Source organism: Centroberyx gerrardi, chromosome 3 (assembly GCF_048128805.1).
Source record: "Centroberyx gerrardi isolate f3 chromosome 3, fCenGer3.hap1.cur.20231027, whole genome shotgun sequence".
Taxonomy (NCBI): domain Eukaryota; kingdom Metazoa; phylum Chordata; class Actinopteri; order Beryciformes; family Berycidae; genus Centroberyx; species Centroberyx gerrardi.
Window position 1 is genome coordinate 13658195 of NC_135999.1, and position 17582 is coordinate 13675776.

Here is a 17582-nt window from a genome sequence, read left to right on the forward strand (position 1 = left end):
TGCAATGTGCAAGGGAAGTGCTGGGTGACAGCACTGCTTGAAATGTCTAGCTGACCAACATGCAGCAGAGAGGCAAAGAAGACGTTTCCCTCGGTGAAGATGTCTGAAAATACCACCGAAATCCACAAGACAATTCAAAAAAATTTAGACTGCGAGCTTCAAAACAAAGTCTGTGAATAGTTCAAATCGTCACACAATACAGTAGAGTGAAACAGAATGGCCTTCCACAGTAGCACTACACCAACATTTAAAATAACAGTAGCCTAGATCCTCATAAAAGTATCCTAAAGTATCCTCATAAGTATTTATAGTTCTGAATTAAGGAAAATCACTCAAATATACAATGCTAAAGGACTACACCTACTTTTTGGGAAATTGGCTCGTTGGTGAACTTACCTTCTACATTTTACAATAGGAGTACCACCAAAACCATCCTGTGTCTCTGGTAGATATCTCTGTCCTGTGCAAATGCTAACATGTTAGCATACAGTATGTTAAGTCTCCGTAGACAACTAGCATTGTCTAACGTAAGAGGAAAGACCTTTCAGTAATCCAGAGTTGGTGTTGGTTTTTCTCTGCTAATCCTCTCATAACATAAAGGCTAAATTTACCAACAGGCCAATTTCCCAAAAAGTTGTGTAGTCCTTTAAGGAAGAAGACCCAAGATAAAGTAGTTAATGTGCTCACTCCTCCTCCTGTCCACCTGAAGCCACAATCATCATTGCCAACTGTGTGGTTTCCATTTTAGATATAGAATTAACTTCTCAGTTCATTCTGGGCATCAACTGTAACTGGCAGTGAGTTATCAGATAAGTAACATTTGAACAATATAATGTGATGTAACGTAATAATGTAATTTGATCAGTCAAAAAAACAGTTAGTCAGCACTTCCAGGGCTTTCGCAACCTCATGTGACTGAGCATCATGACGTTGCAGCGGGAGAACCATCTTGCCCCAATTACTGATATACAGGGTCTGATGTGATCATCATAACATTAGGTGAATGCCTATCCAACAACCCCGTTTCCTGGTAGAGGAAAGGTTGAGTGAAGGTTTGTTGGAGTTATCAAGTGGGCATCTCCCATCGTAGATATTTCACTGAATTAGGACCAAAACTCTTTCATGAGACAGCAAATTCCAGCATTTCAGGAACCCCTTCACAAAACACATCTTGTGACAGCATTGCATTATGGACTATTGAAGCTACTGTCGGTGGAGAAATTGGTATCTCTGCCTTTTCAACAATGGATTTCTTCCTGTATGATTGCTGAACATCGGTACAAAATGTAGAGACTAGAAAGAAGCCCTTGCCCTTTGATTCTGAGGGACTGACACCAAAACCTGACGTTTACTGTTGATGTTTGACATTTTTTTCTCCTATTAAACTCCATTGAAACTGCTATATCTCAACATGATGTGACGCCATCTATATTTGGCCAATTATCCAAGAAAAATACACCACCAAACAACAAAACAGACAGAGGACTGCAGGGTACTGTACGTCTGCAATAGCTGTTTTTTTAACAGTATTAAAGTGTTTTAGGGAGGATATTTCCTTTAAGAGCTAAAGGAATGTCTGAACCTGTTGGCTTGTAATGGCTGCTCATGAATTCACAATGCAAGCTGTACCAACAATCAGCGGCTGCAGGAACAACTGATCCTGGTGGCTTGCATAATCTAATTATAACAAGAAAAAGCCATGCAATGGCAAATGGCCTGCAGTCTGCGGATCAGGCATGAACCACTTGAATTCTTTTTAATAACACAAGCATCAGAAAAGTTCCCAGAATCCTCATGACATACTGTGATGTGGCCCTCTGGCTGTGCTGCGCTACTGTGTCAAGAAAACAGTTATAAAACTAAACTACTTGCTCCATCACCTCAGGTATAATCAAGTCGCCCTCCTGCCTGCTGTTTACTGTATTGAGAAAGAGGGATTTTGGGTCATTACATCTCATACTCGGTTAGTGATCAGGAGGTGGGAGTGTCCTGAGAAGGGAATGGTTACTGTTCCACTTCCCATATCCACCCCCAGTACTGTGACTTTTGACACTAACCTTGGGTCATTCTTCCCACAAATGGTAAACATTAAGGTGTCTTCTCTGGTTAGTGTTATGAGGCTGTGAGTGATTACAACTCATGAAGCCATAGGTAAACACAGGGGAAATGTTCACCTTGCAATTACACAGTAAACTGAGATTTTGACCACCTCCATATCACATTAGAGAGTAGGCCATTGTCAGTGTGAGAAGTCCCTGGGCAAAGCCTGGTTTTGGTGGCTAGATTTGAGCTTTATTGCTTTCAGAGAAAAACAATTCAGGGGAGCTGTGGTTCCTGTGAAAACATCCCTCCTTTCAAGCTGTCTGCTTCCTAATTCAAATATCAATAACGGAAATATCCAATAATCCACAAGGAAAGCGGTTACTCTTGACAGCTCACATGTACTACTGAAGTTATTTGCTTTTATATCAGTTCTCTTGTCAGCTCCGCACAGTTTTTACAAGTTCACAACAAATAAATGGGATATGATTTTGTGGAAAACACAATATATTATGGGGGGGCATGACAAAACAGTTCAGCTGGTGTAGCATGGAGCACGGCTCACACAACAGCGACACTTAAATTGCCAGCGTGACACATAAAGACTGAGTAAAAGTCATGTATTGCCCTCAATAATTATGTACTGCTTTACTGCGTAACAATGTGTGAAGTGTGTGTGTGTGTGTGTGTGTGAGTAAACAATGATAGCTGGTGAGTGACACACAGCTACTAATACCCTATCATTATGCAAATTTCCTCTGACAACTTTCTGCAACTAATTTTGGAATTTGGGGGAATCCAATCATTCTTTCATGTAATTAAAAACTTGTTTTGGAAATCATTTAACCCTTTGTGTGACCAACTATCGCTTTTGACACAGTGAGCAATGACTGTGACTAGACAAGCAAGGTTATTACTTTCCCTGTTAATGAATGTAGTACTATGGGTCCGTTGCACATCTGTCTTCAGGAAGAGAACGCATCAGATCAGCAGAGGCAATGCTGTGACGTTTTATCAAAGTGTCTATTAGCTGGATGGGCGGCAGTGTAGACTAGCGGTTAGAGAGCCAGTCCTGTAACTAGAAAGTCTCGGGTTTGACCCCAACAACAGCCATGTGCCCTGCTGAAGTGCCCTTGAGCACCACAATGACACCCCTACCTGCTCGCTGAACTGTGAGAAAACGACTGAAACGTAAATGTACCTCTGAGAAGCCGAGGCGTGCACTGCTAACACCATCGTTTCAGGTTCAAGAAAACCAGCAAAACACATGAAATGCACACAACATGAGGCCTAGACGTGTCTGTCACTGCACACTCAGCGCCCAACCATTGCAAATAAATCTGTACAAGGGAAGTGGTTTGTTTTATGTGTGATAGGTTACTTTATTGTAACGTGACAAATATGATATAAAGTGCACTTACGTAACGTCTCAACTTTTTTTCAGGAGGAGACTTTCTCAGCCACCCCGAGCACACCACATCTCCCCCACTCATATCTGCTCCTTTCTTCCTCTCCCTGGAGTTTGAGCGGTGATTGTTTTTGTTTGTTTGTTTTGAGGAGGGGTCCTGCACCTGGAAAACGTTGACAGACGGCTCAAACAGTGAAGTCAAAAAAAGTTACAACGTTGTATGAGCTAGGATTTGGTGTTTTTAGGGAGCGATAAATACCGTCACTCCTTCCTCGAAAGTCGACTCACCGACAACGCAGTCCTCTGAAATGCACAGACCAGATTTTCCACGAGTTAAAATCAAATAAACGGGTATATCCTAAGGTTGGAGTGAATATAAACCTCCGTGACGCCGCCTTTTCAACAGATATCAACGATGACTTGTGTATTTTATCCCAACTGAAACGTTGTGTGGCAAAAACAGGCGCAAGCAAGTGAAAGTCGCCAAGTTTGTTATTATGTGAAACGCTTTACGCTAATTCCCGTCAAAGTGAAGCGATTCCCATTTGGCGAGATTAGATGTCTATGTCCCTCAGTGTACCGGTGCATAGTTGTCGTCTGTCCGCCAATTCAAATATTTTTTCACCATAAACACAGTGGTTTCGCCGATCTTCCCTACCAGTTTACTCCCATGGTTCCTTAATTGTGATTGACAGGGTGGCTCCGTCTTTCCCTCAACTCACCCTCCTCTGGAACACGGCTGCGTCAAGCTAACCAGAGATAGACGGAACGGCACCGGAAATTTAGCAATTTTGCCTTCAAAATAAAAGACTTGTCTTGTCACTTGGTCCTGGACGTTCCATTGTATAGCCGTTAGGACCAATGTTATGGTTTAAAATTGACTTTTCAAGTTAGTAGCCATCCAAGTTGTCTAGTGTAAGTTGTTGTGTCTGTTTGAGCTTTTGTTTATGATTTTTTAGCAGCCCTATACATCTTGCATTGTCCTATATATGGCTGTGCAAATATATTGTGAAAAGGACATTCAAAGACAACAACAACAATCGCATTCGTACAGAGTCATCCATCAAGGTGTCCTTTATTTTAACTAACGTGCCATTACCTACCAAAAAATATTGTAACGTCAAGTTCGTCATTAATGATTTTATTTTGAAAGTTATGACAGGAAGTCTTATTTTTCATTCTGTCTCGCTTGACACTAGTTTGGAAGACGGAATGGAGAGGCGGCGGCGTGCAGGGAAAACTATAGTGCTTTAACCATGGGACATGTAGTTCCAAAATGGTTTATGTTTCGTCCCAAAAAACAACAAAAGACTGTATGGCTGTTTGGAAAATAAAACATCGGCCATATGATGTAATAGAGTTATGCATCTCTGACTGAATGCCAAAAAGAATGGCTTCAGAAAGATAAAGAAAAGACAAAGAAAGGATCCGCCTCTGTGTTGACGAAAGGTCCCACCAAATCCTTGTACGTCTAAACTACACTATCCACAATGCGTGCGTATTCCCTTACGAAATATCGCCATAATATTCCTACAATATTCCTATAGGGACATACAGTGTGTTTGTGATACTCAATAGGCTACTGAGTTTATAGTGACCTTATCGTACTTTGTGGCATTTCTACCTCATTTGGCATCACTATAAAATTGCTATAATATTTTTATAGGGAGTGATATTTATATAGGTGTATAGTATGCTATTCTAACATTTATCAGAGATATACTGTAGTTCCTTTTAGTAATGCTTAACATGAGCTCGAATCTGCAAACCTGTCCAGTTCTGAGATTTATATAGGCTATGATATTCTAAATGCAATAAAGAGCCAGCAAACATCAGTAACTTTTTTGCTACACTGATTATAAAGAGCTATAGTTGTAGACCTACTATCGATGTGTTTTCTTAAATTTGATCAATGTCCTGGACACAGAGCATCTCTCTAACTGGGCTAATCCAGTGGTAAAGATGTGTTTCCTCTGGACTCAGAATGGTATCTGAGGAATCTTATTGGAATGCTATTGTAATGGTAAACGCTTCCCCCAATGGATGTTGCCTTTTAGTCTGTTCTGTGATTAATGACTTTGCCATTGTACAGGGAATTTATCTCTTTCAGCAGTCACAATATTGATTAAGAAATAGGGAGCAATTACAGGCTGCACAACACTTCCAGTTAATGAATTATTTTGCAGGACACCATATCATTAGCACTGCAAATCAAAGTGTAATCATTTCAAATAGTCCATGTTCTTGATCCATCAAAATCCATTACGATATTAGTAAGTGTCTAAGCATGGTGAGACTGTGTGTGTTTGTGTCTGTGTGCCTGTGCCTTAATTGGCTTCATTCCAGCTCTGCTGCTGTTTTCAGAAAGTACAACTCTAGTTTATGTGAGCTCCACTGAAAACAGTGTGTTAAATTGATTGTTTGAGTTGCAGAGCATTGAGTTCAGCAGTCTTCCAACCAGACCTTACTGAGCAGCATGTATAGCCTGAATGACTTATCTGTACACAGAATTTGCATTCGTAATAGAAGTCTATTTCTATAAATATGCATGCCACCTATAAAAGCCTAATATAGCCTAATATATCATTATATTGCAAAAGAATATCTAATATCACACCATTCCCGAGAATGAAAATTTTGACAAAATCGAGTGAGAAGGAAACTGTAATGGTTTAGTTGATTAATAATTGAGAGTCATTGATTTTACCAAATGCCCTTTTGACAGCTTTAGTGCTACTGCAGTGTTTTTGTAATGTCAGTTGCACAATAGTAAAAATGGCACATTTTCAAATAATTTGCTATTGCTCCATTACTACTGTCATTGTACACCAGTGGGAATACTAAGTGATTGCATGCCATTTCCCACTTCCCTTTTCAGATTGTGCTTTGTCTGTAGTGGCATCTCAATTCCATTTGAGCAAAACTGGAAAAAATATGTCTTTATTGTTTCACAGCCTATCAGCATAACAATGGCAAACATATTTTTAGGTTTAGAAAAGCTACGTACAATGAGTATATATTTTTTCCATTTTGTATTACAGTCAGTTTAGATCTTTCCAGTGTTGTGTACTGTGTTGCAGTACACAAACTTTGACTGTAGCATGGAAGCTGTTTCATGGGACGATGCATTTATTTTGATGCTTTGTGTAACTTGTGACAGTTCTGCCTTTGCTGTCAACAATATCACCTCCAATCATCATATCACTGTCCTCCACTAAGCAAGTTATTTGAATAATGTCTATGTAATCACAGAGACTAGCAGTAGCAATGACACTCTTGCAGGATTTGACATGTAATTCTTCACATTTTGGGGCACTGATGAATAAAAAGGCTCTAGTCTGCACCTTCAAATCTATCGTGCCTCTGTTAGATTTATGCCCATGGAAGGAAAACTGGCAATGGGGATGAGTAGGACTGTCAGTAGTGTAAGAAACAAAGGAAATGATGCAGGTGATCTATTTGAACCCCAAAAGGAAGGCAAACATGCTTCAAGAGTCATCTGAGAAATACCACAGATGGCTACTCCATTTGGTTAATGTATTCTCTGCAGTGGAAATGCAGCATTATGGGAATTTGTCAAGCAAGTGAAGCTGACAAACACTGGTATGCATGAGCACTAATAACACACACATAACTTTGCTGTTTTCTCCACAGAAATTTCCACAAATCACCTGTTGCTCCGTCTTGCTGTTGCTCAATAGTGTTGATTCATTAATTGCTTTATATGTTCCCCATTTCTGTACTATGTTTCTGTTTGCTGTGTTGTATGTTCAGTATTCCATTTATATTATAATCTCCAACCCCTGCCCACCTTATTCCCTTTGTCAACATGCCATTGTTAATAACTTTCTTAAATGGCCTGTCTGGTCAAGTAAAACAAACAAAAAAAGACCAATTTATATTTACTGTAGGGAATGGTAAAGCATTTACATTGGATATCATCACTGTACAGCAAGACTGAGGTGTATATCCCGACAAATTCGTCTTCCAAAATCTGCATTAAATATCAAAAGGCACATAAAACCAGCATAAACAAAATGTCTCCCTGAATGAACAAATCAGAGTAATCCATTAAAATAATGTTGTCAAATTGTAACTGCAGTCAAAGATTTTTACTTAATTAGTATGCAATTTTGTTCTTTGTAAATCACACCAGCAAACAGTGTGAAAACAGCTTTAAATATGTTCATATTGAAAATACCTTGCTCCTGTAACTTAAGTATACTATGTAGTATTCATGGAGAGAGTTCATGTCCCATGATCATTTAGAATGAATTTTGAAGTCATATGTACATTTATTGCATGTGATATGAAACATCTAAAATGGCAAAGCACACGTAATATTACAAAGATCCAAATATCTTTGAAAAAAAGTCAAACTCCATAGCTCATGAAGAAAAGTTGCATGCAAATGAGAAAAGTAAATGAAGGTTCCACTTGAGGAAGAGAGTCGAGTTATGGTTACAGAACCATGACAAATCAAGAGTCTCTGTCCGTCTCTCTTATATTTGAGTGCTTTCTCAAGTCTGTAGTGTGCACTGCTCATGCACGTGTGAGTGTGTGTGTGTCAGTGTTAATTTTCAAAAAATTATGGCAAAGACTATTAACAATCATATGTTGCAGAACTATTCTTTGATGGAAACCAGATAATATGAACTACGACTATAGGCTAAAACGATTTTGCATTTTTATCAAGTATGTAAGGCCTAAAATGTATTCAGTATTCAATGGTCATTCAATTTGCTTTTTTTTTTTTAACATCAAATTATATTTGGCCATGTTTTCCCCTTTAGGGAGAGAATAAATTTGCATTAATGTGTATTGTCCACCTCAAAGGTGTGACAATGGTAGACTAAAATGTTGAGATTTCAAAAATCCTAAATCTAAATAAAAAAAACAGGATTAATTCTGATTAAAACAATGGAATAAATACAAAATTTTAGTCAAAAGACAATCAAAATCTAGTCTAGGGCCAAAATTAACACTGGTGTGTGTGTGTGTGTGTGTGTGTGCGTGTATGTGTGTTTTCTTAGACATCTTCAGTGCTCTTTTTATGAGGTTATGTGCACATCTATGGTATGAGGGTCCAGTAGCGGACCGGGACTCTCTTAGTGCCGGTCTCCTCTGGGTCTCCTCTAGCCTCTCTCTTTCAGAAGACCAGTCTGCTGATGGTATTGAAGCCCCCTCCTCCTCCTCCCCCACCAGAGGGGCCGCAGCTCCCTGGTGGGTCATTGTCATCTGACCCGTTGGGCCTGAATGAGCAGGAGGACGAGGGAGCCTGGAGAGCCTGGGTCCGAGCGTTAAGCTCCTGTTCCTGTTGAGGGCAGAGAGGAAAGAGACAGTTATTCAAATGTTTCCAGGTGAGATCATTTTTAACCTGTAGACAGAAGTAAAACACATACCTAAGCTACGCCAAAGATTTAACTCCATAACTTTGTCTCAACCAGTAAAGGTCACAGTTTGCAATGGTGTGATACCATGCGATTGAGAGTCGGTGCATCAGTACCGTCACTTAATACTGTTACAGCACCCTCTAGGGGCGATTCACCTCAGTCACTTATACAAATGTGGAGGAATGACAGCGCAGCACAGATCAATGACTCGTGAAATTACACCTCCCGTCTTATAACAGGAGGTTCAGTGTAGTCAAAGAAACTTTCCTCTAGTCTATGGGCTCTCAGTTATCTGTAAAAGTAAGTTATTTTTCCTGAGCCACTTTCCATCCAAGAGAAACTTGTACATGCACGCACGCACACGCACACACACACACACACACACACACACATCTCAACTGTTTCACATTCTATAATAACCTCACCATTAGAGAGTTAGTGGTAATGGTGTTATCAGTCAAATGCATACCCAGTGGAAAAAAGAAGCACAGTGATTCAGTCTGAATGTCCAATGACTCCCATAGTCAGCAGCAGATTAAATACTTGTGCTAATGTCAATCACTTCTCACTTGGTCTGCATTTAATGGCAAAATGTACAGATTCTGGCACTCTGGCTTGACAGGCTAGAGCTGGAAACTTTTGTCCTGAAACTAACTGGCTTAAGTGGAAAAGAGTAGGCTTTTATGTGGGAAGATTCCCCCCCCCCCCCCAATCTTTTGGCACCCTCACCTCACCTGTAAGTACAGCTTGTTATCCTTGGTAATAGCATCCAGGAGTTCTTTCTGCAGGGGAGGCTCAGCACTCAGTCTCATCCCATTTGCCGTCAGTCCTCCATTAATGTTCTGTCCTGTTAGCTCCTGTTTCCTGTAGATGAGCACATAAGCCGTGTCCTTGGGGAAACGGTTTGTAATGTTTTGCACCGATTGGAAGGATGTGAATGTCACTCTGCTATCGTTAAACAGCAGCCAATCCCTTGCCTCCTGGCCACCATTAAGTAGTGCCTCTCTTTGTTCGGGCGGGGTTGAGAGAGCAGAGCAAGTGGAGAGGCTAGGCTCTGCCTGGCCGTTCCCCAAATCCTCCTCCAGGGCAAAGTAATTGGCTGGGTGTTGTGTTCCATCTGCCCCGTTAATGTTACGACCGTAGGAGTAGTAGTGGCCACTCTCTGACGATATCCCAGAGTGCATCACCACTGAGCTAAGGACATAGGGCACTGACTGGACTTGCATTCCTCCTCCTCTATTTATCTCCTCTGCTCCATCTATTCTGTCCTTCTCCTCTTCCTCCTCATCCTGTTGCGATGGTTTGAGCTTCTTGGCCAGGTTCTCGCTGCTCTCGGGAGAATCCACCTGCAGAGGAGAGGAGGCGGAAGAGGAAGATTTTCTAGGCGATGAAGGGGCATGCACAGGAAGTCTCATGAGTGGCGGGATGGTGACGTTGTCCAGAATCTTCCTGCGGACATGGCATTTGGCATCGTAAGAGAATCGCAGCAGGGTGAGGATCAGGTACTCAGGTGCTGCCACCACTTTCATGGTCCTCTCTGCCCGCTGCAGCGAGCCACACTTCTCGCAAAAATAGGCATTCTCTTCATCCAGGATCTCTGGAGCCAGGAAATAGTTCACCAGGTCAGGCACAGAGAGAGGTGGTTCATTTGTCGCTGGCACAAAATGGACACTGCTAGCCGGGGGTTTGACCAGGCCTTGTTCAGGAACTTCACTGCCACCGTTGACAGATCCTTGGCAAAGACCCTTGGGCTCCTCTGAGGGCCCCTCGATTTGAGGGCCGCCCTGGGAGGTGGCAGAGGGACAGAAGGCCAAAGAGAGGTCTGTAAAGGGCTCCTCTTTCTTAGAGATGCTGTTGCACTGCATACAGCGAATACCTGTGCTTAGTCTCCCACCAAACATCCTTTCTATCAGAGTCCTCGTATCGTTCCCAGGTTTGGTTTCTACTGGAGTCAAAGGCGACTCTTCACCTCCCTCGGTAGAAGTCTGAGCCCCTGGGTCTTTGCTGGCTGTGACGCCAGGGGAGGCGGCCTTTGGGTTGGCTGATTCCAGGACCTGAAGGGTTTTCTCCTCTTCATGCAACCTTGACACCAGGAGACAGGTATACTCTCAACATATACAACTGTGCATTGATGATCATTAATGCCATTCCTATGCTATTCTACTACATCCATTCTATCTTCACAACATGCCCTTAGTCACATGGTTTACTTTTTAAAAAGTATAGCTTACATCAGTAAACTCCAACTGGGCAACCCCTTTAGTTCATTAGGGTCTTATAGAGCAAAGGCATTTGTATTCAATTAATTATTAACGTTGTTTTGTATGTGGTAAGGCCAATTTTGTGGAAACTTACATGAACATCTCTGGCATTATAACAGTATTCACAAATGTGTAACATTAGATCTATGGCAGTCATTTTGCCTGATTTCACTCATTTGAAGAGGGGCGACATTGTTCAAAAAGCAATTTTAATAATCAGTCTTTTAAACTGACAAAGTGATTAGCTGACATAATCCTATTGCTTTTGATTCACTGAATGTGCTTGTTGTGCTACCTGTCTAGAAGAAAGCGGAGGTACTCAGAACAGTCCTGTTGAGAGCCTGCGTTGAACCAGGGAGGACGAGATGCCTCAAAGAAGTTCCTGGGAGCATATGCTGCCCTCTGTAGGACACAGACAAACACACACACACACACACACACACACACACACACACACACACACACACACACACACACACACACACACACACACACACACACACACACACACACACACACACACACACACACACCTCCGTGTCATCCCATGTTGTTGTCCACCAACACTAATATTCAGTATTATCCAGTACACTGATTAACACTAACCTGAGTGTGTGCAAGGAAAGCAAAGAGCAGCTGAAGCCTTTTCATCAAAGTGTTGGTACCATTTAGATGTAATGATAAAACATGCCTCCTGAAACTGGGATAAAAAGGAAGTTAACTACACTCATAGACCGTCCCACTCAAATCCTTATGTATCACAGCAAATAGACTAGAATGAAACGAGCACTAAAAACTTCATACACATCTGTGATTTATATGTGCTCTTATGAAATGTGTGTGTGTACAGGACTCACTCAGTGGCCATGAAGAGGGTCTGGATGATGCTGTTCATGTAGCAGGTGTTCCCCAGGTTGACCAGGCCCGTCTTACCCGTCTCAGACTTCCCAGCTTGCCTCAGCAGACCAGAGGCAAATGAGTTGGACTGGGACGTCCAGGCACTTTGATTCAAAACCAGCTTGATCTTCTCCTCTCCAGGCTTTGGGAGATCCTAACAAAACAAAACAAAATAATGAATTAGATGCAGAACACACTTTGGCAAAAAAGGTCGCAGGTAAGATATGCAATAACTATAACGAACAGCAAGTCTAATGCTTTCATTATTTACGCAACGTTAAAAATGACCTTCTTTTGTACCTGGTGGATTCAACATTTTCTTCAATACTTTCATACATGAGAATATTTATAGTATGAGGTGTCCTGTGTTCTTTTACCTTGATGGCCTCTAGTATGTGGTCGTAGAGGTCGGGGAAGCCGGAGTACTGGTACATCATGCAGTGTATGAGCTCAGTGAACTGCAGTAAGAAAGCCTTACTGGTGGGGAGGCCATCTGTCCTCAAGGATTGGACTAGATGCACCACATGTGGCACGACCTGGGACAGCGAGGGAGGAAGAGAATTCATATTATGTATTGGTTGGTACTGTTAATATCATCATAAACATCTGCTAGGTGGTCAGTCACACAGTAGCTATACATGAGGAATCCTATGGAGGGTTCATTCTCATTAGGTAAGTATTTTCTAGAGTAGGATGTTTTTAGATACTAATGAAATTGGCCAACTGAAGGACCATTGCTCAGCATTTAAGTGCTTCACACATCATTAGTGGGAGAGCTGTGCCGGGCCTGGGGTTGAGGGAAAAGAAGTCTATGGGGCCTTGAAGTAATTTAAGCCAGAAGAGAAGAAAATGAGAAAAGCAATAAAGGGGCCATATGAGAGGGAAATGGGCTGTGAGGACAGAGGAGATCCCTTACCAAATGGAAGGCCTCAGGAGAGTGCTGGAAACTTAGCAGCATATGCGAGAGCACAGCCAGTGCCCCCTGCCGCACAATGGGGTACCACAGACGACTGAACACCTATGGGTATAGATAAAAATGATTACATTTATAAGAACTGAGGAGTAGCCTCTAAGTAAATAAGTAAATAAGTCCCATTACCAGCTCTAAATAAATTATCATAGCCATACATTTCTGTGTGATCTGCTTTGGTTATTACTCTCCAACAACCATGAAGGTATAAAATGATGCATACAATTTCTGTCTAACTCCTTCCTGAGGTCAATGATGAATCAAAAAGAGGAACTCTCACTACACACCAGCTCAATCTTGAGCAGAGTGACGTCTATGAGGATGGTGAACTTCTGAACTGCAGCCAGTCCTTTCAGCAGAGCAATGACCCAGATGTCAACGTGTTGGGCCAGAGGCCAGGAGAGCCAGTCTATCATCCTAGATGGACAGAAGAAGAGCACGAGAGTGTAAATAATTGACAATAATATGGATGGATAAAACAGATTAACTGAAAAACATAAGATCTGCCTATACTGGTCATGATAAAATTAAAGTTTAATGGTCCCCGTGGGGAAATTCGGTTGTTACGGCAACAAACAGTAACAGGGCACAACCCCCCCCAAAAAAATCAAATATAAATACAAAGATAAACAAGAGCAGAGCAAATCAGGGTTATGTAAACAAACTCAATTGAGGATTTCCACATGAGCACACATGAAGGAGAAATGTGTGCGAAAATGAGACTATGAAAAAGTATGGATTGCAACAATAAGGGAGTGTGCAAAATAACACCAGTAGTAGCAGGAGAAATTACGGGGACAACATTTTTTTTAAAAAGAATGTGAAATATCTTCTGTATGAAATGAGTGAACATTTTTAAAAATCTAGAAATACAATATGACCAATAAAAGGAATATGAGAATATGAAGAAAAAACATGACAATACAGCATCTATACATGATGTGCCAAAATGTAGCTCATTCACATTAACAGGAGGGCTATACATGTACACAGAAAATGTCTAGGCATGTAGGCATGTGTTGTAAAAAACTACACACATATATCCAATATATACATATTTACAGATGTAGGCAACATGTACAGAATGTGCAGATTTGGGCATGTGCATCATAATTTGTATAATTCTCAAAGAATTCAAAGTACTGCAACACCCATTCATCTCACATTACTAGCATTGTGAACGAACCTGCAGAGTGCCTTAGTCATGCTAGCATCTTTGACATTCTGGTCTGTGGTGAGGCTCTTGATGAGCACTGTGATCATCTGGAGGGGGATGTGCTGGACCAGGCAGGCCAGGGCAATGGAGGGGTCAAAGGAAGGGTCTGCAAAGAACACACAATAAAAATGAAAACAGAATTACACAACCCTATTGTGCTTTTTGTTGCAATGGGCAATAAGTGATGTAAAATGATACATTTTAAATTAGACCTAGAGTGTGACATCAACTTATATGTAGGTGTCAGGGCTGGGGTCAATTCAATCAGTTGAAAATCATAATGGAAAATGCAATTCTTTTGTTAATGATGCATTCATTCTCAGTCTTAATAGGCTGAATTTAACTACATTCTTGTGGCAAGTTTTTCAACATACGTTCTTGAAGAAAATCCACTTGTTCAATGAAGGATTTGAAAGTAAATTGAATGCACCATGTGTATGCTGAGGCCACCACCTCCAAAACGAAACAATGTGCCAATAATATGGAAGATTACAAATTTTAGCAAGCAATGAAAACCTTATCTCTTATCCTGTCAAACATCCAACCTATATAAATAGATAACTAAGCTATGGGATCAAAGTCAGCTAATCATGTGCCAACAAACCTGGCATGATTGCCGCTCTTCATAGAGGGGGATAGAGGGGAATGGGTCATGGCGTTCATGCTGCCTTATGCAAATCTTTTTCATTACTGGCATGCACACTAAAGTCATAAATAAATCAAATTATCTACAATAAAAAAGCATAACTTGCTGAATCCAATTGTGTACATACAAGGAATACTAAAATTATTTATGGTTTATGCTAGGTTAAGGATTTGAATCTATGAATGAAATCTGTATACCTTCTTGTTTCAAATATTCTTGCCATTATTAAGCTTCTATAAAACATATAGATCTACTCTAGGTACCCCAACTTACCCTACAGAAAAATGAAGTCAGTTTTCTCGATATTCTCTCAGCGAAACAAAATGGTGTACTATTATACTTAACTGGAACCATGTGTATTATAGCAATTTGTCCATAGGCAGGAGTCTCACCTGTGGAGGAGATGATGGCGAAGACCTCCTGCAGCGAGGGCAGCAGTGTGGCTGGGTCAGCCTTCCAGATGTTTTGCAGCAGCGCGCTGACCTTAGTCACCTGACCCACATACTCCCTCAGCTCCCGCTCTTGGCTGGCAAAGCAGTGGAAGTAACTGATGGTCCTCACCAGCTGCTGGCAGAACAAAATGGCCGACTTGTCCCTCGGGATGCACTGCACAAAGTCCGACAGCATGGTGCTCAGGCGGGCACACAGGGCGGGCTCAGGGCGCTCACACACCATCCTTAAAACCTCCACCTGGATGATGCTGAAGATCTCCAGCACCGAGGGGCAGCTGATGAGCAGCCGCAGGCAACAGTGAATGTAGTCCACTATGGCCGGGTCTTTGCGGTCCAGCTGGCCGTAGCCCTGCTGCAGCAGACCGAGGACAAAGTCTTTACTGAAGAAACGCTCAAACTCAGGCCGGTGGTAGCGAGCATAGGCTTCCAGGACTTGGAAGCCCACCTGCTTCTGAAAGGCGTCTTCACCCAGTAAGATGAGGCGGGCTGTGAGAGTGTACAGCGCCTGACACTGCTCCTCTGTCGCCTCTTTCTCTGCTGCTTCCACTACCTTCTTCACAATGGCCTTCTTCACTGGAACAGAGTGATTGGAGCTGATGAGGCCCTCCAAAATCTTGTCCATGATGACAGTCTAGAGAAAGTAGATGAGAAACAACTGATGACACTTTGAAATTGGTCAGTTAACTACAATCATGTTTTGTTTAACACTACATGGAGGTGCGGGCCAGATTTTTCCATATGACAGTTTGATATCTGGCTGAACAACAATAAAGCTACGCAAACGTAAACACAGCATTTACACATTTTAATGCGGATTGACATCTGCTTTGTTCCTACCCGATCAAACATCACCGTGACAGCGAGCTAGCGCTAACTGCTTCTCACTGTATTGGTAATGACGAGCTAGCATGTTAAAAGCTAGATGTAACTTTTACGAATATCTCCACGTCTGGCAGTTGAAACATGGCTCGAAAGCTAAATACAACTTCCAGTTCTCTCAATTAGCAAGCGACTGATGGAGCCAGTTCTCTTGCTACATAGCGACAGCTATAATTCTCATTGCTTCTAGCTAAAAATGAACAAAGCAGCAAAACAGGCCTAGCCGAGTATAACGTTAGGTGCCACTGACTTAGCATAAATGCTGCCGTGTATAAACACGATACAGAAACTTTATACGTTGTGCTTACCCAAATAAAGCATGACAACACTATCCAACCAGAAAATCCTTAATTGTCAATGGACGTTAAACGTCTTTTGACAGGTAAAAACAGGGTTATTTTGGTTACTTTTTATGATTGCTTGAATCAGCTGATTAACCTTCCACCGACGTCAGTCCAATGGACAGGGATATTGGTAGGACCCCTGCGCGAAGCAATTTTCGCCTTGTCATTGCCTGTTTGTTATAGTATTTTGAGACACTTGACAGCTAAAATTAAGATCCGTGGACGAAATGGTTGAGTATCTTGCATTAATAGTCAAATTGTGAAAGAAAGGAGGCGCGCACATTTTGTGCAGTTTCTGTACATTTCAATGTGCTGCCTTCATTTACACCTCGTGCACTCGTACTTTGGAGCTCGAAAGTCGTTAGAGCTTTTGGTCGTAAATAATATTAAATGGACCCTGTAATATTTTGGTGGCTATTATTTTATTTCAAAAATCAAGTGGCACAGTGGTAGCATCAGGCCATTAATTGATGTTTTAATTAGTTCAACAAAAACATAAATGCGTGACAATTAAAGTCAAACAGAGTGAAAACAGAAACAAAATTCTGATTATTTACATAGGATGCCAAACAATAACATGCAATAATAAAATGTAAGTTATACCACCAGTTGTTGACACAACTTCCATGCTCTCTTTTCTTTGCCCCATAAACCTCACATGTATCACACAAATTTTAGGCCTTTTTGGGCTTTCAATTTTGGGATAAATTTCCAAAATATGTTTGATCCAGTTGATTGATTGATTGATTGAATTCATTCGATAATCAAAAACAAGTACATGAGTAATGCCGCCTTCAAATGGAACTCGTGAGCTCGTGGTTACCACATGGGAAGTCGTGTACACGATTCGTAAACTCGGAGCTTTCAGAAAATTTCCACTTCTGAAGTCGTGAATACCACAGGAGGGGGGCGTTCATATGGACTCTTCTCATGAACACGGTAAACACGACCCCATTTGAAGGCAGCATAAGATTCAGCCACAAAAATATCTTCACACAGTACAGTTTAAAAAAACAAAAACACATCAAGAATAACACAATAAAGCTCAATAGCTTATTTCCATTGTGGTCAGTTCA

At 41.4% G+C, this 17582-nt stretch overlaps 2 protein-coding genes across 4 annotated transcripts in view; both read right to left on the reverse strand.

Moving 5' to 3' along the window:
- gab1 (GRB2-associated binding protein 1) overlaps window positions 1–4119 on the reverse strand; it is a 57298-nt gene extending 53179 nt beyond the window's left edge. For 2 of the 3 annotated variants that reach the window (XM_078282482.1, XM_078282476.1), the window contains exons 1-3: window positions 4074–4119; window positions 3737–3751; window positions 3462–3611 (exon numbers count right to left, since the gene is read on the reverse strand). In XM_078282482.1, the coding sequence (XP_078138608.1) occupies window positions 3462–3611; window positions 3737–3751; window positions 4074–4076 (168 nt within the window). In that variant the 5' untranslated portion in view covers window positions 4077–4119. The other variant, XM_078282489.1, reaches the window with a different exon arrangement.
- A 3214-nt stretch (window positions 4120–7333) lies between these two features.
- usp38 (ubiquitin specific peptidase 38) lies at window positions 7334–16600 on the reverse strand. The gene is made up of 11 exons (XM_071912129.2): window positions 16471–16600; window positions 15224–15914; window positions 14156–14291; window positions 13257–13386; window positions 12916–13017; window positions 12377–12535; window positions 11960–12153; window positions 11709–11802; window positions 11398–11504; window positions 9576–10923; window positions 7334–8762 (listed from the first exon to the last, which is right to left on the reverse strand). Exons 2-11 carry the CDS (start codon window positions 15903–15905, stop codon window positions 8598–8600), a joined length of 3117 nt encoding a protein of 1038 aa, XP_071768230.1. The 5' UTR covers window positions 15906–15914; window positions 16471–16600; the 3' UTR covers window positions 7334–8597.
- Between the last annotated feature and the right edge of the window lie 982 nt (window positions 16601–17582).

Coding starts and splice junctions, on each gene's coding strand:
- usp38 (XM_071912129.2), bottom strand. CDS start 15,905: ATGGACAAGATTTTGGAGGGCCTCATCAGCTCCAATCACTCTGTTCCA. Junction 13,387..14,155: donor ATGACTAAGGCACTCTGCAG/GTTCGTTCACAA, acceptor CTGTCCATCTAG/GATGATAGACTGGCTCTCCT. Junction 10,924..11,397: donor CTCCGCTTTCTTCTAGACAG/GTAGCACAACAA, acceptor CCTGGTGTCAAG/GTTGCATGAAGAGGAGAAAA.